This window comes from Budorcas taxicolor, chromosome 12 (genome assembly GCF_023091745.1).
Source record: "Budorcas taxicolor isolate Tak-1 chromosome 12, Takin1.1, whole genome shotgun sequence".
NCBI lineage: Eukaryota > Metazoa > Chordata > Mammalia > Artiodactyla > Bovidae > Budorcas > Budorcas taxicolor.
The window spans coordinates 66417583-66444691 of record NC_068921.1 but is presented as its reverse complement, the minus strand read 5'-3'; the positions used below and the strand labels follow the sequence as shown (position 1 = coordinate 66444691).

General features: G+C 38.5%; 1 protein-coding gene across 1 annotated transcript in view; it reads right to left on the bottom strand.

Annotated features, from left to right (window-relative positions):
• Positions 1 to 3286: 3286 nt before the first annotated feature.
• GPC5 (glypican 5) overlaps positions 3287 to 27109 on the bottom strand; it is a gene marked incomplete at its 3' end in the record, with an annotated part of 839344 nt that continues 815521 nt past the window's right edge. Inside the window, exons 8-10 of the mRNA XM_052650326.1 lie at positions 11979 to 12056; positions 10145 to 10148; positions 3287 to 3422 (exon numbers count right to left, since the gene is read on the bottom strand). Of these exons, the coding sequence (XP_052506286.1) occupies positions 3287 to 3422; positions 10145 to 10148; positions 11979 to 12056 (218 nt within the window). The remainder of the gene's footprint in view (positions 3423 to 10144; positions 10149 to 11978; positions 12057 to 27109) is intronic.

The following is a 27109-nucleotide window of genomic DNA, read 5'->3' as shown; positions in this document are numbered from 1 at the left end:
TCATTATTTCAAATAAAATGTCCTAAAATCCAGTTTCTTCCTAGATGGAGAAAAATCTCTCCACGGCAAGCACCTCAGAAAGCCATCAATGAGGAGTGCAGTGCCACCGTCTGGTAGAGAAGGGAATCGCATCATTTTCTCTAGAGAGTTACCTGGTACATTGGAATCCAATTTTGGAAATGTATCAATAGTATGTAAACGATATTGTTAGACATTTTCCTCATTATAGTGGCATGAAATGTTGAACTTAGTCCATAGATGACATCAGTTCAGTTCAGTCACTCAGTCGTGTCCGACTCTTTGGGATCCCTTGAATCGCAGCACGCCAAGGCCTCCATTGATGCAAAGTCAAAGTATTTTTTAGTTTCATTTCAATAAGAAGCAAGCACTGTCATTACACAATGTCTTAACAACGTCATATGTTAAAATATAACAAATATGTGATTTGTTTTTTAAAAGGTACTAGGCAAAGGAATATATTTTTCAAGATGCATGCATGTCTGCTCAGTCGTGTCCAATTCTTTGCGGCCCCATGAACTGTAGCCTGCCAGGCTCCTCTGTCCATGGAATTTTCCAGTTAAGAATATTAGAGTGGGTTGTCATTTCCTCTTCCAGGCGATCTTCCTAACTCAGGGATCAAACTTGCATTTCTTGTGTCTCCTCCATTGGCAGGTGGATTCTTTATTACTGAAACACCCAGGAAGCCCCAATTTTTAAGATGAACCTACTGCAAAAATGAGAGCCTCTTACATTCTATTTTAAAGGTGCATGGTTACTTTATCCTGGTGGGGGATGTGATTTATGCATGCAAATACAGATTACATGGAGGGCTTCCATATATGCTGAGTGAACAGTTTCAGAAGCACATTTTTATATAATTTGTGCATAATGATTTTCCAGTGAAATATGCTTATCCATACATTACTTCATTTGACCCTCATAGCAACCAGTGCAACGTTTATTGTAGATAAGGGAATTGAAGCTCTAAGTGCACAAGACTCTAAGTGAATAATGAATCAGAATTCAAACCCAGGACTCTGATCCAATTTTTATGTTTTCCACAAAGAAATATTTGACTGAATATCTGAAAAATTGTTCTTCATAAGACACTGAAGATTTTTTTGTTAAGCTTTCCAACATTCACATTTACATCCCCAATGCCAAAAATATTCTAACCAGTTATCTACTAGCAAATATATTGTAGGTGATTGTAAAAACACTTATTAGGGATCTATACTCACACGTCTTGACTTAAAATGATCAAAAACTATAAAATATAAAAATTCAAAATAAAACTTTTCTAAGTTGTTTTTGCGTCCGACTTTTGCGACCCCATGGAAGCATGCCAGGCTTCCCTATCCTTCACGCTCTCCCAGAGTTGCTCAAACTCATGTCCATTGACTTGATGATGCCATGCAACCATTTCATCCTCTGTTGCCCTCTTCTCCTGCTCCCAATCTTTCCCAGCATCAGGGTCTTTTCCAATGAGTTATAATGTTTCTAAGTAATTAGTATTTATTATTATAAGAACTATATAAGTATAAAAATTATAATTATATTATTATTTGTATTATAAATAAATTATTTTATAAAATCTACCAGAATGATTTCTCTAAAGGGTCATTTTCTGGCTATATTATCTTCAGAAGCAACTTTGTTGGGGGCTGGCTTTTTGAAATATAACTTCCTTTGAGCCCCATATTCTGCATTAACTTTTTAGCAGTGTCTGATTACATTTAACCGTAAGTTAATATTCCATTACTGCTCAAAGCACTGTCATTCTTTATCTCTCTGAACATTCCTCATTAATCATATCACTATTAGCATTCAGAATTCATGTATTTTTTGAGCTGAAAAATATTAAATTATGAAATAAAAATAATACAATGCTTACTTTATTCTTCTTCAGAGTTCACTAAGACCCCAATAATATTTGCATCTCATCATCATTATTAAACTATTTACATTAGTAATCAATCAGCATATACTAATTTGGTTAGGATAAACACAGTGGTAAAGCTAACTGATAACAATAGAGAAAAAATTTAAAACTCAAAATGTGGGGTTACCTTGGAAGTATACTGTTTTGTGTTTTGTTTTGTTTCTTTTTTAAGTAGAGTTAAATTTATTTCATTGAACAGAAGTCATCAGAAAATTTGCCAGTTTGATGAACTCAATTAAGTCTAAAGAGCCCAGTCTTTGGTAAGTTAAAAAATATTATGCATTTCTTATCATTGGGGTGAAATTAAGCATTTATTTTTGAAAACTTTCTAAGCATGCTCTTTATCAAAAAAAGGTTAACTATTTGTTTCTTTATTCAGAAAAGTGAGGCATGGTTTCTAGTAGTTCACAACACTGAAAATATGTCTTACTAAGTTTAAGAGAATTTATACTAATATTTCAAGCTAGAGAAAAGGTAAGCTCTACCTTCTCCTATGGGCTTCCCAGGTGGTGCTAGTGGCAAAGAACCTGGCTGCCAGTGCAAGAGCTGTAAGAAACGTGGGTTTGATCCCTGAGCTGGGAAGATCCCCTAGAGGAGGGCATGGCAGACCACCCCAATATTTTTGCCTGGAGAATTCCTGGACAGAGGAATCTGGCTGGATACAGTCTATAGGGTCGCACAGAGTTGGACATGACTGAAGCGACAGCACACACACATGCACCTGTTCCTATGCCACCATGGAAAACAAATTTATTCTGCATTCCCTTTTACACATGTTACCAACTTAAAAGGGAAAATGTTCATGCACTTACTAAAGAGATAAAATAAAATCAAATATTCCATTTTATCCCACCAGTTCTGATTGACTAAAGCTGATAAGATTCTTGAATGTTATTTGAATCTGGCATGCCAGATACTCCACCAAACCAAGAACTGTTTTCCAACCAATGAAAAATATGATTTAATGTAACCAACTGTGCTTAGACCTACAAACTTATTCTGTCCTACTGCAGGTTTCCAATACTTACAAATTTACCATGAACTCGTTTTCTTTTTTAGCAGAACAGTGCTTGACTTTGACTTTATTAAGTGAATGCTTGAAAGTATTCAACATTAAGTTCAATTTCATTCACATTAATGTTTCTTTATTTTGGGATGCTCCAAAATCACTGCAGATGGTGATTGCAGCCATGAAATTAAAAGATGCTTACTCCTTGGAAGGAAAGTTATGGCCAACCTAGACAGCATATTAAAAAGCAGAGACATTACTTTGCCAACAAAGATCTGTCTAGTCAAGGCTATGGTTTTTCCAGTAATTATGTATGGATGCGAGAGTTGGACTATAAAGAAAGCTGAACACTGAAGAATCGATGCTTTTGAACTGTGGTGTTGGAGAAGACTCTTGAGAGTCCCTTGGACTGCAAGGAGATCCAACCAGTCCATTCTAAAGGAGATCAGTCCTGGGTGTTCATTGGAAGGACTGATGTTGAAGCTGAAACTCCACAATACTTTGGCCACATGATGTGAAGAGCTAACTCATTTGAAAAGACTCTGATTCTGGGAAAGATTGAGGGCAGGAGGAGAAGTGGGCAATAGAGGATGAGATGGTAGGATGGCATCACCGATGTGATGGATGTGAGTTTGGGTAAACTCAGGGAGTTGGTGATGGACAGGGAGGCCTGGTGTGCTGCAGTTCATGGGGTTGCAAAGAGTCAGACACAACTGAGTGACTGAACTGAACTGAACTGAATGTTTCTAAATACAGTGTTAACACTTCATAAATGTTCAAAGCAACTGACTTTAAGTAGATGGTGACTGAAGCCATGAAATTAAAAGATGCTTACTCCTTGGAAGAAAAGATATAACCAACCTAGACAGCATATTAAAAAGCAGAGACATTACTTTGCCAACAAAGGTCTGTCTAGTCAAGGCAATGGTTTTTCCAGTAGTTATGCATGGATGCGAGAGTTGGAATATAAAGCCAGTCCAGGTTCATTGCATGATGCTTGGGGCTGGTGCATTGAGACAATCCAGAGGGATGGTACCGGGAGGGAGGAGGGAGCAGGGTTCAGGATGGGGAACACTTGTATACCTGTGGCGGATTCATGCTGATGTATGGCAAAACCAACACAATATTGTAAAGTAATTAACCTCCAATTAAAATAAATAAATTTACGTATATATATATGTAAAAAAAAAGAAAGCTGAGCGCCGAAGAATTGATGCTTTTCAACTGTGGTGTTGGAGGAGGATCTTGAGAGTCCCTTGGACTGCAAGGAGATCCAACCAGTCCATCCTAAAGGAGATCAGTCCTGGGTGTTCATTGGAAGGACTGATGTTGAAGCTGAAACTCCAATACTTTGGCCACCCAATGGGAAGAGCTGACCCATTTGGAAAGACCACGATTCTGGGAAAGATTGATGGCAGGAGAGGAAGGCAATGACAGAGGATGAGATGTTGGATGGGGCACCGACTCAAAGGACATGAGTTTGGGTAAACTCTGGGAGTTGGTGATGGACAGGGAGGCCTGGTGTGCTGCAGTCCATTGGGTCGCAGAGAGTCGGACACAACTGAGCGACTGAACTGAACTGAACTGACTTTGAGTACAGAAAGCTTGTTCTCAAATAACTTTTGGAGTGACATGAAAAAAAGCTGGTGACTTGAGTCCAGGTCTCTAACAATAACTGTATCTTCATTGGTGAATTTACAGGAGCAAACTTCAAGGTTGAGAGACACAGGTCTCTTCCTCATCCTGCCAGATGCATCCTGCTTGACCCATGAGAATGGCAGTAATAACCACCAATATCTCCTGCATTTGCAATGGGTACACAGTTAAGCATTTAGAAATCCTTGATTAGCAATAGTTCTTACTCAGTGAATTTCCTCACTGTTGTATGTTCCCTTGCCTGGTGCATTAACAGATTTGACTTTGTAAATTTCTCTGTTTACTTCTGGTGGCTTTTGTTTTATTGCATTAAAATCTTTATGTGTGCAGTTTCATATTAATTACCAGGAAAAGAATAAACAGAGACCTCAACTTTTAGAATTGGAAGGCATCTTAGAAATCATAGACACCCTCATATTATAGTCTGATATAATTTCAAAGCTCTCCCATTAAATATAACTAGATATATTGAGTAAAAATAAAATAGAAAGTTACTTTAAATGCACCACTGAATTTTCAACAAAAAATAATCCTTAGGCTTCCTAAAAAAGGGATTTAAATTTAGGACAACAAATGTCTAATCTATCACTGAGGCTCCCCTGGGTGTTGAGGATATGTGTGGAAGATTATTCTTGGTTACTTTAGTGCTCAGTTTGAATACTAAGACAGAAGCTAAAGCCTTAGATCTGAGGAGGAAGCAGGATGAGGAAAATGAGAACATTCCGAAAAGCTACGGTCCTCATGGGGTTGCACTTGCAAAGGTCTTTGAAAAATCTCAGTAGCTCATAGAAAAATCAAAAAAATTTCTGTGTTCTGGGTTCTAGAGAATTATTCTTTCCTGTTTGGAACCAGTCTGTTGTTCCATGTCCAGTTCTAATTGTTGATTCCTGCCCTTCATACAGGTTTCTCAAAAGGCAGGTCAGGTGGTCTGGTATTCCCATCTCTCTCAGAATTATCCACAGTTTATTGTGATCCACACAGTCAAAGGCTTTGGCATAGTCAATAAAGCAGAAACAAATGTTTTTCTGGAACTCTCTTGCTTTCCTGATGATCCAGATGATGTTGGCAATTTGACCTCTGGTTCCTCTGCCTTTTCTAAGGTTGATCAAGGTTGAACTTTTGTAAATTATTTTTAAATTGTAATATGATTTATATTAATAGAATCAGTAGCTGGATTAAAATATCATATCAAGATAGAGTCAAAGAAAAAATTAGTAAACTGAATAATATATATGTGGAAATTAACCAGAATGTATCATATTATCATAGTGACTAAAATCATTAGGGATCTAAAATGAATATTATAGTATGTCTCTGATATATAGGAAAAACATCATACTGCTCCACTGAAACCATAAAGTTAGACCTAAGTAAGTGAAAAAATAAGACCATATATATGCTTGGGGGAATTAATATTATATACATCATATGACTCCTCAGTTGCTGTACAAATAATCATAATACAAAAGCTCTGACAGTTTCTGGTCTTACATTTAGATCTTTAATCCATTTTGAGTTTATTTTTGTGTGTGGTGTTAGAAAGTGATCTAGTTTCATTCTTTTACAAGTGGTTGACCAGTTTTCCCAGCACCACTTGTTAAAGAGATTATCTTTACTCCATTGTATATTCTTGCCTCCTTTGTCGAAGATAAGGTGTCCATAGGTGTGTGGATTTATCTCTGGGCTTTCTATTTTGTTCCATTGATCTATATTTCTGTCTTAGGCAAAACACTCTCCGACATAAATCATAGCAGGATCCTCTATGATCCACCTCTCAGAATATTGGAAATAAAAGCAAAAATAAACAAATGGGATCTAGTTAAAATTAAAAGCTTCTGCACAACAAAGGAAACTATAAGTAAGGTGAAAAGACAGCCTTCTGAATGGGAGAAAACAATAGCAAATGAAGCAACCGACAAACAACTAATCTCAAAAATATACAAGCAACTTATGCAGCTCAACTCCAGAAAAATAAACGACCCAATCAAAAAATGGGCCAAAGAACTAAATAGGCATTTCTCCAAAGAAGACATACAGATGGCTAACAAACACATGAGAAGATGCTCAACATCACTCATTATTAGAGAAATGCAAATCAAGACCACAATGAGGTTCTACTTCACACCAGTCAGAATGTCTGCGATCCAAAAATCTGCAAGCAATAAATTCTGGAGAGGATGTGGAGAAAAGGGAATCCTCTTACACTGTTGGTGGGAATGCAAACTAGTACAGCCACTGTGGAAAACAGTGTGGAGATTCCTTAAAAAACTGGAAATAGAACTGCCTTATGACCCAGCAATCCCACTGCTGGGCATACACACCCAGGAAACCAGAATTGAAATAGACACATGTACCCCAATGTTCATCGCAGCAATGTTTATAATAGCCAGCACATGGAAACAACCTAGATGTCCATCAGCAGATGAATGGATAAGAAAGCTGTGGTATATATACACAATGGAGTATTACTAAGCCATTAAAAAGAATAAATTTGAATCAGTTCTAATGAGATGGATGAAACTGGAGCCGATTACATACAGTGAAGTAAGCCAGAAAGAAAAACACCAATACAGTATACTGACACATATATACGGAATTTAGAAAGATGGTAATGATGACCCTGTATGTGAGACAGCAAAAGAGACACAGATGTATAGAACGGACTTTTGGACCATGAGGGAGAGGGAGAGGGTGGGATGATTTGGGAGAATGGCACTGAAACATGTATACTATCATGTAAGAAACGAAGCGCCAGTCTATGTTCGATACAAGATACAGGATGCCTGGGGCTGGTGCACGGGGATGATCCAGAGAGATGATATGGGGTGGGAGGCGAGATGGGGATTCAGGATTGGGAGCTCGTATACACCCGTGGCAGATTCATGTCAATGTATGGCAAAACCAATGCAGTATTGTAAAGTAAAATAAAGTAAAAATAAAATAAAATTTAAAAAAAGCTCTGACAGCGTTTCCACATATTTTGGTCTTAAAATTTATACATGTTACCCCAAACTTCAAACAGTATTAAAAAAAAAAAATAGAGGATGAACTCTATTTCATATAAGTTCTTTTCAAATGCAGTAATTAAATAAGTATTCTATTGGTATGAAGTTCAATGATTAAGCTAAAGAAAGACATAAACCTATATGGAGTAAAACATAACAATTAAAAACTATAAGTCTGAAAGAAAAGTATGGATAAATTAATGAGTGGTTCTGAGACCATTAATATCAATATGAAAAAAGGAAAAATAGTACAATTTATTTAATAACAGTGAAATACATTTATTCTGATTATTTGAAAAATTAAGTTGTAAAAATCATTTTTAGGAAAAACTTAAAATATAGAAGGACATTTTTATGACACCAGAGTAACCAAGATTTCTTAAATGTGATTAAAATACATGTCATGGAGGAAATGATTAATAAATTTAAACTAACTTAAAAGTCAATGCTTCAAAGTAAAACCAAATTTCTTTTAAGATGGTAAAGAGATATGCCTCTGATTAGGAGTAAATATAATCAAATCATATAGCTCACAAAATAAATAGTATACAAAATATGATGTAAATTATAGAAACTAATAAAAACAAAATAAAATGAAAGGTACATAAAGACAATTTACAGAGGATGAAATGTGACTAAATTCACGAGATGTTTAAAAAATGTTCTAAAGACTATCTTTTCATTTTATAGAGAAGTAGGTGATGGTCCCATCACTTCATGGTAAATAGATGGGGAAACGGCGGACACAATGGCTAACTTTATTTTTCTGGGCTCCAAAATCACTGCAGATCATGATTGCAGCCTGAAATTAAAAGACCCTTACTCCTTGGAAGGAAAGTTATGACCAACCTAGATAGCACATTAAAAAGCAGAGACATTACTTTGCCAACAAAGGTCCATCTTAGTCAAGGCTATGGTTTTTCCAGTGGTCATGTATGGATGTGAGAGTTGGACTGTGAAGAAAGCTGAGCGTCAAAGAATTGATGCTTTTGAACTGTGGTGTTGGAAAAGACTCTTGGGAGTCCCCTAGACTGCAAGGAGATCCAATCAGTCCATCCTAGAGGAGATCAGTCCTGGGTGTTCATTGGAAGGACTGATGTTGAAGCTGAAACTCCAATACTTTGGACACCTGATGTGAAGGGCTGACTCATGGAAAAGACCCTGATGCTGGGAAAGATTGAGGGCAGGATGAGAAGGGGAAGGCAGAGGATGAGATGGTTGGATGGCATCACTGACTCAATAAACATGGGTTTGGGTGGCCTCTGGGAGTTGGTGATGGACAGGAAGGCCTGGTGTGCTGTGGTTCACAGGGTCACAAAGTGTCGGACACAACTGAGTGCCTGAACTGAACTGAACTGAGGTGATGTCCAGAGAAGGTAAGGGATATGTCTGATTTTAGGGAGGGCAGTCTGGAATATAACCCAGGTCAGGAGAATGCCCTACATGTTTTCACAGAGTGGAATGCTATTAGTGTGGTGCATTTTTGGTTTCCAAGTTTCAGATCACAGTTAGGGAACTGTCAGTCCTGAATGTCAATGACCTACTGTGATGGTCCCTACATTCTCTTCCAGGGAACTCTCTTTCTTCAAGGGGTTCCCTAACAGTTTGGGATTCAGTTAAAGCTATCTATTTACCCATGTAAACGTAGACCCTATGGGGGGTATTTGGTAGAGGTACCAGGTCCAAGAACAGGTGCATCAAACCCTCGCACTCCTCTTCATGAAGTGCTTTCATTTCCCATGTGGGTGCGTGCGTGCTTAGTCACTCAGTCCTGTCTGATTCATTGCGACCCCAAGAACACTGGGGTGGGTAGCCTATCCCTTCTCCAGGGGATCTTCCTGAACCAGAAATCAAGCCTGGGTCTCCTGAATTGCAGGCAGATTCTTTACCAGCTGATCTACCAGGGAAGCCCTCAAGTACCACAAGACATATTAATAAGTGACTCTAAATCTGAGTCAAGGCTAAGAGGAAGGATGTTTGGGGGAGAGTTGCTTGTCTGTGCTTTAACAACTGAGACAATAGGCCAAATGTTTGGTAACAGGTCAACTTATAGAGCACAGAGCTTGAGGGACATTGTTGTTCTTCAGTCACTCAGGCGTGTCTGACTCTCTGCTGACCCCATGGACTGCAGCACGCCAGGATTCCCTGTCCTTCACTATCTTCCAGAGTTTGCTCAAACTCATACCCATTGAATCAGTGATGTCATCCAACCATCTCATCCTCTGTTGCCCCTTCTTCTCTTGCCCTCAATCTTTCCCAAAATTGAGGGATACAGGAATTAGTATTTTATTGACTTGTAAAAAGTCTATAGGATAGAGTGGCACTGTCCAATAGAAATATAATGTCAAACCATGATGATATTATAAATTTTTTAGTAATTTTAAAAACAGATGAAATGTTTGGAAATATATTTTTATCCCATACATTTAAAATATTCAGATTTTATTAAGTAGTAACTATTAATCACATATTTTATATGATTTTTTTCATTCTAAATTTAAACAACCAGGTGTGCATTTTATACTCATAGACTTATCTCATTTTGGAAACTGAAAGTGAAAGTTGCTCAGTCCTGTCTGACTCTTTGAGACCCCATGAATTTAGAGTCACTTATTAATATGTCTTGTGGTACTTGAGGGCTTCCCTGGTAGATCAGCTGGTAAAGAATCTGCCTGCAATTCAGGAGACCCAGGTTTGATTTCTGGTTCAGGAAGATCTCCTGGAGAAGGGATAGGCTACCATGAATTTCATGGAATTCTTGAGGCCAGAGTACTGGAGGGGGTAGCCTTTTCCTTCGCCAGGGGATCTTCCCAACCCAGGGATCAAACCCAGGTCTCCCGCATTACAGGCAGATTCTTTACCAGCTGAGCCACAAGGGAAGCCAATCTCATTTTAGACTAGCTATTAATACATTTTAGGCCTTAGGACACATCACTATGAACAAAACTAGTGGAGGTGATGGAATTCCAGCTGAGCTATTTCAAATCCTAAAAGATGATGCTGTGAAAGTGCTGCACTCAATATGCCAGCAAATGTGGAAAACTCAGCAGTGGCCCTAGGACTGAAAAAGATCAGTTTTCATTCCAAACCCAAAGAAAAGCAGTGCCAAAAAATGTCCAAACTACTGCACAATTACACTCATCTCACACACTAGCAAAGTAATGTTCAAAATTTTCCAAGCTAGGCTTCAACAGCATGTGAACCAAGAACTTTCAGATGTTCAAGCTGGACTTAGAAAAGGCAGAGGAATCTGAGACCAAATTGCCAACATCTGCTGGATAAAAGAAAAATCAAGAGAATTTCAGCAAAAACATCTATTTTTGCTGCATTAACTAGGCTAAAGCTTATGACTGTGTGGATCACAACAAACAGGGGAAAATTCTGAGAGAGATGGGAATACCAGACCACCTGAGCTGCCCCCTGAGAAACCTGTATGCAGGTCAGGAAGCAACAGTTAGAACTGGACATGGAACAACAGACTGGTTCCAAATTGGGAAAGGAGTACATCAAGGCTGTATGTTGTCACCTTGCTTATTTAACTTATATGCAGAGTACTATACGTGAAATGCTGGAATGGATGAAGCACAAGCTGGAATCAAGATTGCCAGGAGAAATATCAGTCACCTCAGATAGGCAGATGACACCATCCTTATCACAGAAAGTGAAGAAGAACTAAAGAGACTCTTGATGAAAGTGAAAGAGGAGAGTGAAAAAGTTGGCTTAAAGCTCAGCATTCAGAAAACGAAGATCATGGCATGTGGTCCCATCACTTCATGGCAAATAGATGGGGAAACAGTGGAAACAGTGGCAGACTTTATTTTCTTGGGCTCCAAAATCACTGCAGATGGTGACTACAGCCATGAAATTAAAAGACACTTGCTCCTTGGAAGAAAAGCTATGACCAACCTATGGTACATAGTGAAAGTCACTCAGTCATGTCTGACATTTTGCAACCTAATGGACCATACAGTCCATGGAATTCTCCAGGCCAGAATACTGGAGTGGGTTAGCCTTTCCCTTCTCCAGGGTATCTTCCCAACCCAGAGATTGAATCCAGGTCTCTCGCATTGCAGGTGGATTTTTTACTAGTTGAGCCATAAGAGAATCATGACCAAACTAGACAGCATATTAAAAAGCAGAGATATTACTTTGCCAACTTAGTTCCATCTAGTCAAAGCTATGGTTTTACCAGTAGTCATGTATGGATGTGAGAGTTGGACTATAAAGAAAATTTAGTGCTGAAGAATTGATGCTTTTGAACTGTGGTGTTGGAGAAGACTCTTGAGAGTCCCTTGGACTGCAAGGAGATCAAACCTGTCATTCCAAAAGGAAATCAATCCTGAATATTCATTGGAAGGACTGATGCTGAAGCTGAAACTCCAATATTTTGGCCACCTGATGCAAAGAACTGACTCATTGGAAAAGATCCTGATGCTGGGAAAGATTGAAGGCAGGAGGAGAAGGGGACGACAGAGGATAAGGCAGTTGGATGACATCACTGACTCAATGGATAGGAGTTTAAGCCAGCTCTGGGAGTTGGTGATGGACAGGGAAGCCTGGAGTGCTGCCGTCCATGGGGTCACAAAGAGTCTGACACTACTGAGTGACTGAACTGAACTGATTAATACTTTGAGGTTTCCCTGGTAGCTCAGCTGGGCAGAAGGGAAAGGCTATCTACTCCAGTTTTCTTGGGTTTCCTGGTGGCTCAGACAGTGAAGAATCTGCCTGCAATGAGGGAGACCTGGGTTCGTTCCCTGGGTTTGGAAAATCCCCTGGAGGAGGACATGGCAACCCTCTCCAGTACTCTTGCCTGGAGAATCCCCATGGACAGAGGAGCCTAGTGGGCTACAGTCCCTTGGGTCACAAAGTGTAAGGCATGACTGAATAACTGAGCACATACATTAATATATTTGAGCTGCTCAGCAGCATGTAGTTAGTGGCTACCAGGTTGGATGAAAGAGTAAGTAGATTATTCAGTCTACCTGGAAAAGGTAACATGGACTAATTGGAAACTGACTGCACTTACAACAGTGAAAGGCAAAACCATGTGTTTCTTTTTCAAAATTAGATGTGGATCCTGCAGAAGGGAGGATTTGCTTCGGGTCTTCCTAAAAGAGATCTCTCTTAGGGATCTTTCTTAAACTTCTGAAGTATAAGGTATCTCATCAGAAGCCAAGGCAGCCATATTAGGCCCCCAGAAAGTAGCAATGCTTAGATCAGTTCAGTTCAGTTGTTCAGTCGTGTCCAACTCCTTGGGACCTCATGGACTGCAGCACGCCAGGCTTCCCTGTCCATCACCAACTCCCAGACCTTGCTCAAACTCATGTCCATTGAGTTAGGAGACAGAAATCTCCATTTGGAAATGTTTGAGAAGTTTCCATGTAGAATAAAAACTCTCTAAGCAATGGATTCTGTGGAGCCAGCAAACACTGCCCCAGCTGATACCTACCTCTCCTCAGGTTTCTGATCCAAATCTGGGAAGACCTAGAATATGTGCTAAGAGTAGGAGAGCTGGTGGATGGGATTAAGAAGAAAAAGAAAGTGACTTCATTCTCCTAGTCTACATCAAGGTTGGGTCAGGCTCAGAGGAGGAAAAGGAGAGGCTTATACTGAGTCACAGTTTGATTACCAAACTAGCCCGGCATTATTTTTAGGCTGCACTAGAATTTTAATGCTAAAGTAAAATTCTACTTCTTTATTATCTAAATGTGTCTGGAAAGTCTAAGAGAAAAAAACACATTCAGAAAGAATGTTTAATGGGGAATGGTGATCAAGAAAAAGTTGGTATCTGCCTGTACTCTATCAATTCTACTCTGTTCAATAAACCAAATTTATCTACATTAAAATTGTAATAAAAACAAAGTACACTCATATGTATCATGAAATAAACATGTATACATTGGTGAGTCATTAACTGCTATTTCCAAGGATGTACCCTATAGTTGAAGTGATAGTTTTTTCTGCCATCTTTATTTTGATAATAAGTATCCTGAAGTTGCAAAGGTAGGTGTTCAATTGTTTACATTTGCAATTGTTCATGGTAATCAGAACTTTTTTAAATACAGCAAAGCCCCTCAAATTACTTATTTATTAATAAAAACATATGTTAAATAAAACATTGGTACTACTAATTTTAAAATGTTGTGTTGATTTAAACTGACTCATTACACTATCAGATGACTTTATAAGTAAATACTCAAATTTAGAATTTAGAAATTCATTTTTTATTAATAAAACAATGACTTGTCAGTTTACAAGTGGGATTAATTTTAATTATTATTTTTAAAATGGAGTATGTTAAACAGTCTTTTGAAAATAACTGATCTATATTACTGGACTAATATAGTAAGGTTATCAGCTTGAGTCTGAGCAATTAGTACATTCCTGAGTTACCTTCCTCCACTGCCCTCAAAGTTTGAATAGAATCATTACAATATAGTTCTAAGGAAGTTATAAATGGGAAAGTCAACCTCTTTATAAATTAATTCTATAATATACTCAGACTATGAGCTTTGAATTCCTCTATTCTTTTGGATTACTCATCTCCTGGCCTTTTCTACAGCACAATATCTGATATGTTAAATATCTATGGTATTGAAGAAAAAACTCAAATTTCTTAACTTATTCTCCATATTTAGCTCTCAACACCCTCATCTTTCACAAATAAAACTTGACACCCTTATTTCTACCCCTTGATTTTCAGTGTAAATCTTCTAATCTATGTATTTAATCTCCTTATTCACTATTCCCCAAATGTTTCATTCAAGTTATTATCACACATCTTGCTTTATGTAGGGTATCCTTTTATTCTAACTTAATCAACTGACTTGATAAGACCCATCTCAAGTTTATTTTCACCATTTGCCTCCCTCAAAACTCTATTAATACAAGCTCACATTTCAAAGAAACAATGGGATACAGTATATAATAGGCATCAAGCTTTGGAATGAGTGAAGGGTATCTGAGTTCCCACCTGACTAGAACATCTATTAGTTGTGTTCTCCTGGTCAACTGATTCTTTGGGTTTCCTTTAAAAAATCTAAAATCTTCATAATATATATAAATAAATTTAATACATTCATTCATGGACTGCAAGGAGATCAAACCAGTCAATCCTAAAGCAAATGAGTTCTGAATATTCATTGGAAGGACTGATGATGAAGCAGAAACTCCAATACTTTGGCCACCTGATGTGAAGAACTGACTCATTTGAAAAGACCATGATGCTGGGAAAGATTGAAGGTGGGAGGAGAAGGGGACGACAGAGGATGAGATGGTTTTGTGGCATCACCAACTCGATGGACATGAGTTTGAGTAAGCTCTGGGAGTTGGTGATGGACAGGGAAGCCTCACGGGCTGCAGTCCACAGCGTCACAAAGAGTCAGACACAACTGAGCAACTGAACTGCCTGAATACATACATACTTTAAAAATTTACCTCAGCAAAACTGTACTATCTTAAGAAAAAAATATTTTATAGCACTTGTCATGGGATATAGCAATGATTCATGTATTTTAAAACATTGATTATCTAGCACACCAAGAAGGAAATTGTATTTATTTTTTTTGTTTGCTTGATTGAATTTATTCATTAGCCAAATTTTCCCCAAACACAAAATACTTTCCGAGAATAAATGAAAAGCTGTTGTACGTGGTCTGAGATTATTTTAATTCAGTAATGAGAAATTATGTGTTGTGAGTCTCATTATTAACACTTTATTTTTAAAGTTCATCTCAGTAATATCATATTTTTTTCCTCTAACCAGGCTTTACTGCAGAAAACTTTAAAAGCTAATTAGTTATTATAGATTTAGGAAAGAACAGCAGCACACAGCCTGGCTATCTGTGCAGACAGGGATGCTATTAGGTTTCTGACAACGAATGTTCAGACAGGTCATGAGTTTAAGACAGTTCATATATAATTTTAGTAGCTGAAGGAAAACAGTGTCTTATATGTACTTTCCCTCTCATTCTGTAAGCAATACCTGTGCATTGTGAATGATAACAAAATTAAAGTCACTTGTAACCATAATACCTAAAATAATCACTGTTAAAATTTGAGAAATTTACTTAATGCTCTTCACATATGTAAATACACACTTTACATATGTAAATTCACAAAGAGAAGACTGGATTCAATTTGTTGATAAAATGGGTTTTGCATTTTCTTTCATTTTATTACTATTTTCCCAGGCCTCAAAATATAATTTTAAAGGTTACATAGTCAATATTTGGAGATGAGATAAAAAAGGTACTTTCAGTGTTGTGTGCTTGTGCTAAGTTGCTTCAATCACGTCCAGCTCTGTGCAACCCCACGGAATGTAGCCCATCAGGCTTCTCTGTCCATGGGATTCCCCAGGGAAGAATACTGGAGTGTGTTGCCATGCCCTCCTCCAGGGAATCTTCCTGACCCAGGGATCAAACCTGCATCTCCTGTATCTCCAACATTGGCAGACAGGTTCTTTGCCACTTACACCACCTAGGAAAACCCATAGGTGGGACCTTCTCAACCAAATCTGTTGTTTTCAATCATAGGCAAGGTCCCTGACCCACAACATGGAGAAAAGTCAACTGCCAGTTAGAGAGACCCGCCTTGGACTCTGAAAAACAAACCTCTAACTGTTTGAGACATGAGACACATTTGGGCATTTTTGTTATAGCAGCTTATGCCACCCCAAATGAAATACTGTAGAATCAATAAATGTCTGGTTTATGATTCAAATTTAGGCCCCACAGTTTCCTTTTTGTTCACAGTGAAATCCGTACTAAAACATATTTATAGAATTTTGTTTAAAATTAGGCTTATAATATCTTTCATCATCTAAAGTTGAACTAATTCACTTATAATCCTTCATTTTCACTTTAAGGCTTCAAATTTTAACACATCTATTTAATATGTACAGATATTAATTTGCTGTAAAGAATTCAATCTTTCCCTGGGCCAGAAGATAAATGCTCTGATCACATAAATCATCAGAGTCAAATTTTTAAAAGCATACCATAAATCTGAAAAAGAAAAAAATAACACTAGGATCTGAATATTTTTCTCCCAAAAGCTAGATGTGTCAATATAACATTATAATAGGAAGAAAATATTCTTTAGCTATCATAGATATAAAAATCATGAGGAAATCCTGTGATAAAAGAGAATTAAAGATGCTTTTAGTTTCCTGTGATTAGATTATTAGTTAATAATGTGAGTAGAGAAATCATGGTGATCAGTCAAACAAAAGACTAGCCAGACCCAACCCTAGGACATATTCAATGGGTAATTTCACAGTCCACAAATATCCCCAAAAAGCAAAGTCATGAGAATACTCTTCCCTTTAGACATCTGTAACTAGCTGCCTTCCCTATAAAAAAGAGTTAAAAGAACTTAGCATTTTGGAAACAGTTCCAGTTTCACTGTCTTAGAGAAAATCAAGGGAAGATCTCTCCTTTCTTTCTTTTCGTTTTAATTGAAACATTTTTAAAATGGTGGGGAGTATGTAAAAGCTTTTGTGTTATCATAGGGCTAATTCAGGAATCTTGGCCCAAAAATGTCAAGTCAGCTTTTCATTTAACTTCCAGAGAAACTATTAATTAGTTATTGTGCAAAGAGAAAAAGATGTTAATGAACAAGCAGAGTCATTTGACCAAAATACATTTTAGGCTTAATGTAAAATTTAAGTGGGCTGTGGTTGAAAAGTTTTCCTCAAGATAGAATAAGCTAGTTTTGTTTTGAAAGAAAACCTGAAAATTCCTATGCTAGTAGCAGTGTAGAGTTAAAACACAAATTAATACATATTAATTCAGGAATTAGCAGCTGTTGATACATACTAACATATTTCAAAGAAGATTTGGCATAAATATACATATAATGCATAAAATAAATTAACTCTAGATTTCTGAATAGTGTTAACTATAGATTATTAATATATCATAAATTATTATATTGCTAGTATATATGTATATATGTTTTTTGAACTTGTGGCATGTATATACATATATATGTAAAATACATATGTATACAGAAATATGTGAGTATAAATAAATATATAAACATAGATAAATTAAGGGCCACAAGTTTAATACACTAATAGGCAAATTACCTGAAGTGGCAGAGCCCTCCAGGTTCTCAGTGTAACATTATGAACAACTTTTTACATAAATAAAATTCCTTTCCACAACTGCTGACATGCTTTTCAGGATTTTTGTTTGACTCCTGCCAATTTGAATCCCTAGACTGGAATAAATGCAGAGCCATCTGTTCTGACGTGGCTGTGGCAACAGCTCTAGGCTCACTGAAGCAATTGTTTCTATTGCCCTCAGTATGCGTGATATGCTTCACTTCACAGCATCCCTGCTGAATAAATTGAGCTTAACTTGTATCAGGGATATAATCAGGTTAAGGTCTTGGTAAAATTTCTCTGTGCCAGAGTAGCTTAACCCTTGCAGCTCCAAGCCTCCAAAAATGTGTACTGGTGGTTTGAACTTTTTATGCCATTCCCAACAATCTCCTCCATCATTAATGACTTTTGCATGTAGCATTTTGGGGATATCTTTCAATACGTTAAACATTATGTAATCTTAATGTTTAAATAGACGCTTGTTGAGCCTTGTTAATTCATTTAAACCAAATGGTTCTATGAGCATGATGAGGCGACTAGTTTTTTTGAGGCATGGTGATTTAAAATAGGAGGCTGAGTTCAAGTATATATGCCTGCTTGTCATGTAGAGATCATGAAAAGAAGATCAGACAGGAAGTGTGAAGTAAAAATGATTTTGCTGGCATAATACAGAAGCTTCTGGGCTGAATAAGATCAGTTTGACCATAGACTGCGCATATCTGATCTAAATAAATAAATGGTACCTCGAGTAAGTTTCCATAAAATCTAATAATGGAGAACACAAATAATGCCCTGAGAGATCATTCCATTAGTAATGCATTTAGTTGTTTCATAGGATAACAGAATATAGAAAAGATAAAAAATGTTTAAATAGGCCAAGATTTAGGTAATTTATGCATTTATAAGAATATAAATATTATATGAAGGTAAAATATTTGAAAGATATGTTGTTTTCCACTGGGATGACCCAGAGAGATGATATGGGGAGGGTGGTGGGAGGGGGGTTCAGGGTTGGGAACTCATGTACACCTGTGGTGGATTCATGTCAATGTATGGCAAAACCAAAACAGTATTGTAAAGTAAAAAAATAAAATTAAAAAAAAAAAACATAAAAAGAAATGGTAAATCAAATGAGAAGGGATATGCTAAAGCACTATTGAAGATATATTTTAATAAGCAAACATATTTTAAGGTATTATTGCTATATTAACAAAAAAAGTAAACACCACACATTTTAAGGTATTATCATTATATTGACCCCACCCCCCTACCCCCCCAAAAAATGCACAACCCCAGCTGGTATGATAAAAGTCAGGTGAGAAGAAGATGCTCAGGTAGCCAGATGCTGACTTAGGAATCAAGAACCAAGAAATAAAGATGGAAGCTTGAGATACTATTCAAAAGCCAGAAAGTTGGTTGTTATCTTAAGCCAGGAGTCTGTACTCCAAGAAGGTAGATAGAGAACAACCACCTATTGACAAGAAGTATTCTCCAAAAGACAGAGCATATTAAACAAACAAACAAACAAAAATGATGGAGATTTTGAAAGATGTGAGATGATGTCTAACTTTTTTACCACTGTAGCCATAATGGCTGGACAAGGCAGCACCTGGAATCATCAAATCATAACTGATGAAGGAAAGAGTAAGTCAGAAATGAATATATGAGGAAACTACTTATAGATATTGATATATATATATTTTAAAAAAGTAGTATATAGCTAAATCTCCAGCAAAGCAGAAGTAAAATTGTGCATAAATGTTTGCAGGAAGTCAGTAAACCAGGGGCTGGGACTGGGAAGAGAGAGGACCACTGGGCCTAGGTCTCAGCATTTGGGGGGAGGTTAGAAGAGAAAGTCCTGCTGTCAGTGGGTTGCAAGATGGAGAAAAATGGAAAGACTCAGAAATCCAAAAGTCTATGAGCCAAAGGAAAATCAGAATTCAAAGTTTTGGTGTCTTGGGTAAAACTCTTTGTTTAATTAAAAAATGCATACTAGCTACTGATTGCTCAAATATAAAAAACACTAACCTCTTAGAGAAGGAAATGGCAACCTACTCCAGTAATCTTGCCTGGAGAATACCATGGAGGGAGGAGCCTCGTAGGCGACAGTCCATGGGGTCGCAAAGAGTCGGACACGACTGAGCGACTTCACCTCACCTCAACTCTTAGACTGGTGAAGAATTTGAGTCCTATCTATGGTTGTGAGCTGTGTGCCCTGCGGTGAGGATCATAAATACAATGAAAAGGGCCCTCTTTGTTTCTGGTCCTTATTCAGAGAGATGAATACTGCATAGAGAGATGAATACTGCAGGGTGGCAAGAAGCAGTCTTGAGACAGGCAAGCCAGATCAATACATTTTATCTACAGAGAGCCTTTGCGCACAACAAAGGTTCTTGAAGTTTGATACCCTGAATCAGGAGCATCAGCATAACAAAGCATTGGTTGGAAATGCAAACAGTTTCCGTGCTCAGTTCAGTTCAGTTCAGTCGCTCAGTTGTGTCCGACTCTTTGAGAGCCCATGAATCGCAGCATGCCAGGCCTCCCTGTCCATCGCCAACTCCTGGAGTTCACTCAGATCCACATCCATCAAGTCCGTGATGCCATCCAGCCATCTCATCCTGGGTTGTCCCCTTCTACTCCTGCCCCTAATCCCTCCCAGAATCAGAGTCTATTCCAATGAGTCAACTCTTCGCATGAGGTGGCCAAAGTACTGGAGCTTCAGCTTTAGCATCATTTCTTCCAAAGAAATCCCAGGGTTGATTTCCTTCAGAATGGACTGGTTGGATCTCCTTGCAGTCCAAGGGACTCTCAAGAGTCTTCTCCAACACCACAGTTCAAAAGCATCAATTCTTTGGCGCTCAGCCTTCTTCACAGTCCAACTCTAACATCCATACATGACCACAGGAAAAACCATAGCCTTGACTAGACAGACCTTTGTTGGCAAAGTAATGTCTCTGCTTTTGAATATACTATCTAGGTTGGTCATAACATTCAGTCGAAGGAGTAAGCGTCTTTTAATTTCATGGCTGCAGTCACCAGCTGCAGTGATTTTGGAGCCCAGAAAAATAAAGTCTGACACTGTTTCTACTGTTTCCCCATCTATTTCCCATGAAGTGATGGGACCAGATGCCATGATCTTCGTTTTCTGAATGTTGAGCTTTAAGCCAACTTTTTCACCCTGCACTTTCACTTTCATCAAGAGGCTTTTTAGCTCCTCTTCACTTTCTGCCATAAAGGTGGTGTCATCTGCATATCTGAGGTTATTGATATTTCTCCCGGCAATCTTGATTCCAGCTTGTGTTTCTTCCAGTCCAGCGTTTCTCATGATGTACTCTGCATATAAGTTAAATAAGCAGGGTGACAATATACAGCCTTGATGTACTCCTTTTCCTATTTGGAACCAATCTGTTTTTCCATGTCCAGTTCTAACTGTTGCTTCCTGACCTGCATACAGATTTCTCAAGAGGCAGGTTAGGTGGTCTGGTATTCCCATCTCTTTCAGAATTTTCCACAGTTTATTGTGATCCACACAGTCAAAGGCTTTGGCATAGTCAATAAAGCAGAAATAGATGTTTTCTTGGAACTCTCTTGCTTTTTCCATGATCCAGCGGATGTTGGCAATTTGATCTCTGGTTCCTCTGCCTTTTCTAAAACCAGCTTGAACATCAGGCAGTTCATGGTTCACATATTGCTGAAGTCTGGCTTGGAGAATTTTGAGCATTACTTTACTAGCATGTGAGATGAGTGCAATTGTGTTAGTTTGAGCATTCTTTGGCATTGCCTTTCTTTGGAATTGGAATGAAAACTGACCTTTTCCAGTCCTGTGGCCACTGCTGAGTTTTCCAAATTTGCTGGCATATTGAGGGCAGCACTTTCATAGCATCATCTTCCAGGATTTGAAACAGCTCAACTGGAATTCCATCACCTCCACTAGCTTTCTTCATAGTGATGCTTTCTAAGGCCCACTTGACTTCACATTCCAGGATGCCTGGCTCTAGATTAGTGATCACATCATCATGATGATCTGGGTTGTGAAGATCTTTTTTGTACAGTTCTTCTGTGTATTCTTGCCACCTCTTCTTAATATCTTCTGCTTCTGTTAGGTCCATACAATTTCTGTCCTTTATCGAGCCCATCTTTGCATGAAATGTTCCCTTGGTATCTCTAATTTTCTTGAAGAGATCTGGAGTCTTTCCCATTCTGTTGTTTTCCTCTATTTCTTTGCGTTGATCTCTGAAGAAGGCTTTCTTATCTCTTCTTGCTATTCTTCGGAACTCCCGAGGTCATTAGGTGCCCAATATGCTACTGGAGATCAGTGTAGAAATAACTCCAGAAAGAATGAAGGGATGGAGCCAAAGCAAAAATGATACCCAGTTGTGGATGTGACTAGTGATAGAAGCAAGGTCCGATGCTGTAAAGAGCAATATTGCATAGGAACCTGGAATGCCAGGTCCATGAATCAAGGCAAATTGGAAGTGGTCAAACAAGAGATGGCAAGGGTGAACGTCGACATTCTAGGAATCAGTGAACTAAAATGGACTGGAATGGGTGAATTTAACTCAGATGACCATTACATCTACTACTGTGGGCAGGAATCCCTCAGAAGAAATGGAGTAGCCATCATGGTCAACAAGAGTCCGAAATGCAGTACTTGGATGCAATCTCAAAAACGACAGAATGATCTCTGTTCATTTCCAAAGCAAACCATTCAATATCACAGTTATCCAAGTCTATGCCCCAACCAGTAACGCTGAAGAAACTGAAGTTGAACGGTTTTATGGAGACCTACAAGATCTTTTAGAACTAACACCCAAAAAAGATGTTCTTTTCATTATAGGGGACTGGAATGCAAAAGTAGGAAGTCAAGAAACACCTGGAGTAACAGGCAAATTTGGCCTTGGAATACGGAATGAAGCAGGGCAAAGACTAATAGAGTTTTGCTAAGAAAATGTACTGGTCATAGCAAACACCCTCTTCCAACAACACAAGAGAAGACTCTATACATAGACATCACCAGATGATCAACACCGAAATCAGACTGATTATATTCTTTGCAGCCAAAGATGGAGAAGCTCTATACAGTTAACAAAAACAAGACCAGGAGCTGACTGTGGCTCAGATCATGAATTCCTTATTGCCAAATTCAGACTTAAATTGAAGAAAGTAGGGAAAACCGCTAGACCATTGAGGTATAACCTAAATCAAATCCCTTGTGATTATACGTGGAAGTGAGAAATAGATTTAAGGGCCTAGATCTGATAGAGTGCCTGATGAACTATGGAAAGAGGTTTGTGACATTGTACAGGAGACAGGGATCAAGAGCATCCCCATGGAAAAGAAATGCAAAAAAGCAAAATGGCTGTCTGTGGAGGCCTTACAAATAGCTGTGAAAAGAAGAGAAGCGAAAAGCAAAGGAGAAAAGGAAAGATATAAGCATCTGAATGCAGAGTTCCAAAGAATAGCAAGAAGTTTCCACCCTAGACTCACTGTATCAGAAAACTGGTGCTTCCAAGACACAATATGTGAGTTTCATAATACAATGAGACACAGCTTTGTAAAGAACTTTAGGTTGGTAATTTGTGCATTTGGTCTCTAAAGAGATAAATATGCATGATTGCAAAGAGATTTGTTTGCTTTGCTTTGAGGAATCTTACATGTTCACAAGTGCAACAGTTATGTTTTACACTTGTTAATATGAAAACGATTTCTAATGAGAATTGCTTATGATGTTACAGCTAATAAAGAACAACATAGGTTAAAGGGAACTATTTGTGAGGTTGAAAAAAACTAAAAGTATGTTTTGCTAAACTATAAGATACTAAGCACACAAGCCCCATCTAGTGGCCTTTGTACCAAGAGTTCAGTCAAGGTTTCTAAAGGGTACAAGCCAGCTACGGGACTACGGATTTAGATCCAGCACTTTGATACCTGGACTATAGCATGTGTACATCATACTGTCATATCTTTTTATGCAAAACACTCCTCAAGCTTTTTAGATCCTCTCCTAAATTTCAAATCTAGAATCAGAAAGGAACAAAATATGTCATCCTATATTAGATGCTTTTATATATTTGTAGACATATATGGATAGAGTTGTGGCTTTTCAGGTGGTGCTAGTGGTAAAGAATCTGCCTACCAATGCAGGAGACATAAGAGACATGGGTTCGATCCCTGGGTCAGGAAGATCCCCTGGAGGAGGGCATGGCAACCCATCTTAGTAATCTTGCCTAGAGAATCCCATGGACAGAGGAGCCTGGTGGACTAAGAGTCCAAAGGGCCACAAAGAGTCGGACAGGACTAAAACTGCTTAGCACAAATGCGCAGAGACATACAGGGTGGCCATTAAATCTGGAAACGGAGGTGAATATACAAATGTTTTGCTAATATTATGACATATAATATAAAATTATCCCATAGTTCCAGAAAATTCTACTGAATAAAAATAAGGTCTGGGGGTACTTTTTTCATAGTCACACAATGTATTATCCCACAACCCCATGTCAAAGGAGCAGTGGCTGCACGGGCGCAGGAGGGCTGAGAGGAGCTACTCCACGTTCAAGGTCAGGAGGGGTGGCGGTGAGGAGATACCACTCATCCAAGGTAAGGAGCAGCAGCTGTGCTTTGCTGGAGCAGCCGCAAAGAGATACCCCATGCCCAAGGTAAGAAAAACCCCCAATTAAGACAGTAGGTGTTGCAAGAGGGCATCAGAGGGCAGACACACTGAAACCATAATCACAGAAAACTGGTCAACCTAATCACACGGACCACAGCCTTGTCTAACTCAATGAAACTAAGCCATGCCCATGAGGCCACCCAAGATGGACGGGTCATGGTGGAGAGATCTGACAGAATGTGGTCCGCTGGAAAGGGAATGGCAAACCATTTCAGTATTCTTGCCCTGAGAACCCCATGAATGCTATGAAAAGGCAAAATGATAGGATACTGAAAGAGGAACTTCCCAGGTCAGTAGGTGCCCAATATGCTACTGGAGATCAGTGGAGAAATAACTCCAGAAAGGATGAAGGGATGGAGCCAAAGAAAAAATAATACCCAGTTGTGGATGGGACTGGTGATAGAAGCAAGGTCCAATGCTGTAAAGAGCAATATAGCATAGAAACCTGGAATGTCAGGTCCGTGAATCAAGGCAAATTGGAAGTGGTCAAACAGGAGATGGCAGGAGTGAACGTCATCATTCTAGGAATCAGTGAGCTAAAATGGACTGGAATGGGTGAATTTAACTCAGATGACCATTACATCTACTACTGTGGGCAGGAATCCCTCAGAAGAAATGGAGTAGCCATCATGGTCAACAAAAGAGTCCGAAATGCAGTACTTGGATGCAATCTCAAAAACGACAGAATGATCTCTGTTCATTTCCAAGGCAAACCATTCAATATCACAGTTATCCAAGTCTATGCCCCAACCAGTAATGCTGAAGAAGCTGAAGTTGAACGGTTCTATGAAGACCTACAGGACCTTTTAGAGCTAACACCCATAAAAGATATCCTTTTCATTATAGGGGACTGGAATGCAAAGTAGGAAGTCAAGAAACACCTGGACAAATTTGGCCTTGGAATACAGAATGAAGCAGGGCAAAGTCTAATAGAGTTTTGCCAAGAGAAGGCACTGGTCATAGCAAACACCCTCTTCCGACAACGCAAGAGAAGACTCTATACATGGACATCACCAGATGATCAACACTGAAATCAGATTGATTATATTCTTTGCAGCCAAAGATGGAGAAGCTCTATACAGTCAGCAAAAACAAGACTGGGAGCTGACTGTGGCTCAGATCATGAACTCCTTATTGCCAAATTCAGACTTAAATTGAAGAAAGTAGGGAAAACAACTAGACCACTGAGGTATAACCTAAATCAAATCTCTTATGACTATACAGTGGAAGTGAGAAATAGATTTAAGGGAATAGATCTGATAGATAGAGTGCCTGATGAACTATGGACAGAGGTTCGTGCCATTGTACTGGAGACAGGGATCAAGACCATCCCCATGGAAAAGAAATGCAAAAAAGCAAAATGGCTGTCTGTGGAGGCCTTACAAATAGCTGTGAAAAGAAGAGAAGTGAAAAGCAAAGGAGAAAAGGAAAGACATAAGCATCTGAATGCAAAGCTCCAAAGAATAGCAAGAAAAGATAAGAAAGCCTTCTTCAGAGATCAATGCAAAGAAATAGAAGAAAACAACAGAATGAGAAAGACTAGAAATCTCTTCAAGAAAATTAGAGATACCAGGGGAACACTTCATGCAAAGATGGGCTCAATAAAGGACAGAAATGGTATGCACCTAACAGAAGCAGAAGATATTAAGAAGAGGTGGCAAGAATACACAGAAGAACTGTACAAAAAAGATCTTCATGACCTAGATAGTCATGATGGTGTGATCACTAATCTAGAGCCAGACATCTTGGAATGTGAAGTCAAATTGGCCTTAGAAAGCATCACTACAAAGAAAGCTAGTGGAGGTGATGGAATTCCAGTTGAGCTATTTCCAATCCTGAAAGATGATGCTATGAAAGTGCTGCCCTCAATATGCCAGCAAATTTGGAAAACTCAGCAGTGGCCACAGGACTGGAAAAGGTCAGTTTTCATTCTAATCCCAAAGAAAAGTAATGCCAAAGAATGCTCAGACTACCGCACAATTGCACTCATCTCCCACGCTAGTAAAGTAATACTCAAAATTCTCCAAGCCAGGCTTCGGCAATATGTGAACTGTGAACTTCCAGATGTTCAAGCTGGTTTTAGAAAAGTCAGAGGAACCAGAGATCAAATTGCCAATGTCCGCTGGATCATCGAAAAAGAGAGTTCCAGCAAAACATCTATTTCTGCTTTATTGACTATGCCAAAGACTTTGACTGTGTGAATCACAATAAACTGTGGAAAATTCTGAAAGAGATGGGAATACCAGATATGCAGTTGATACCACCCTTATGGCAGAAAGAAAAAAAGAACTAAAGAGCCTCTTGATGAAAGTGAAAGCGGAGAGTGAAAAAGTTGTCTTAAAACTCAACATTCAGAAAACGAAGATCATGGCATCTGTTCCCATCACTTCATGGCAAATAGATGGGGAAACATTGGAAACAGTGACAGACTTTATTTTCTTGGGCTCCAAAATCACTGCAGATGGTGACCACAGCCATGAAATTAAAAGATGCTTGCTCCTTGGAAGAAGGGCTATGACCAACCTAGACAGCATAGTAAAAAACAGAGACATTACTTTGCCACAAAAGTTCATTTACTTAAAGCTTTGATTTTTCCAGTAGTCATGTATGGATGTGAGAGTTGGACTATAAAGAAAGCTGAGTGCCATAGAATTGATCCTTTGGAACTGTTGTACTGGAGAAGACTCTTCAGAGTCCCTTGGACTGTATGGAGATC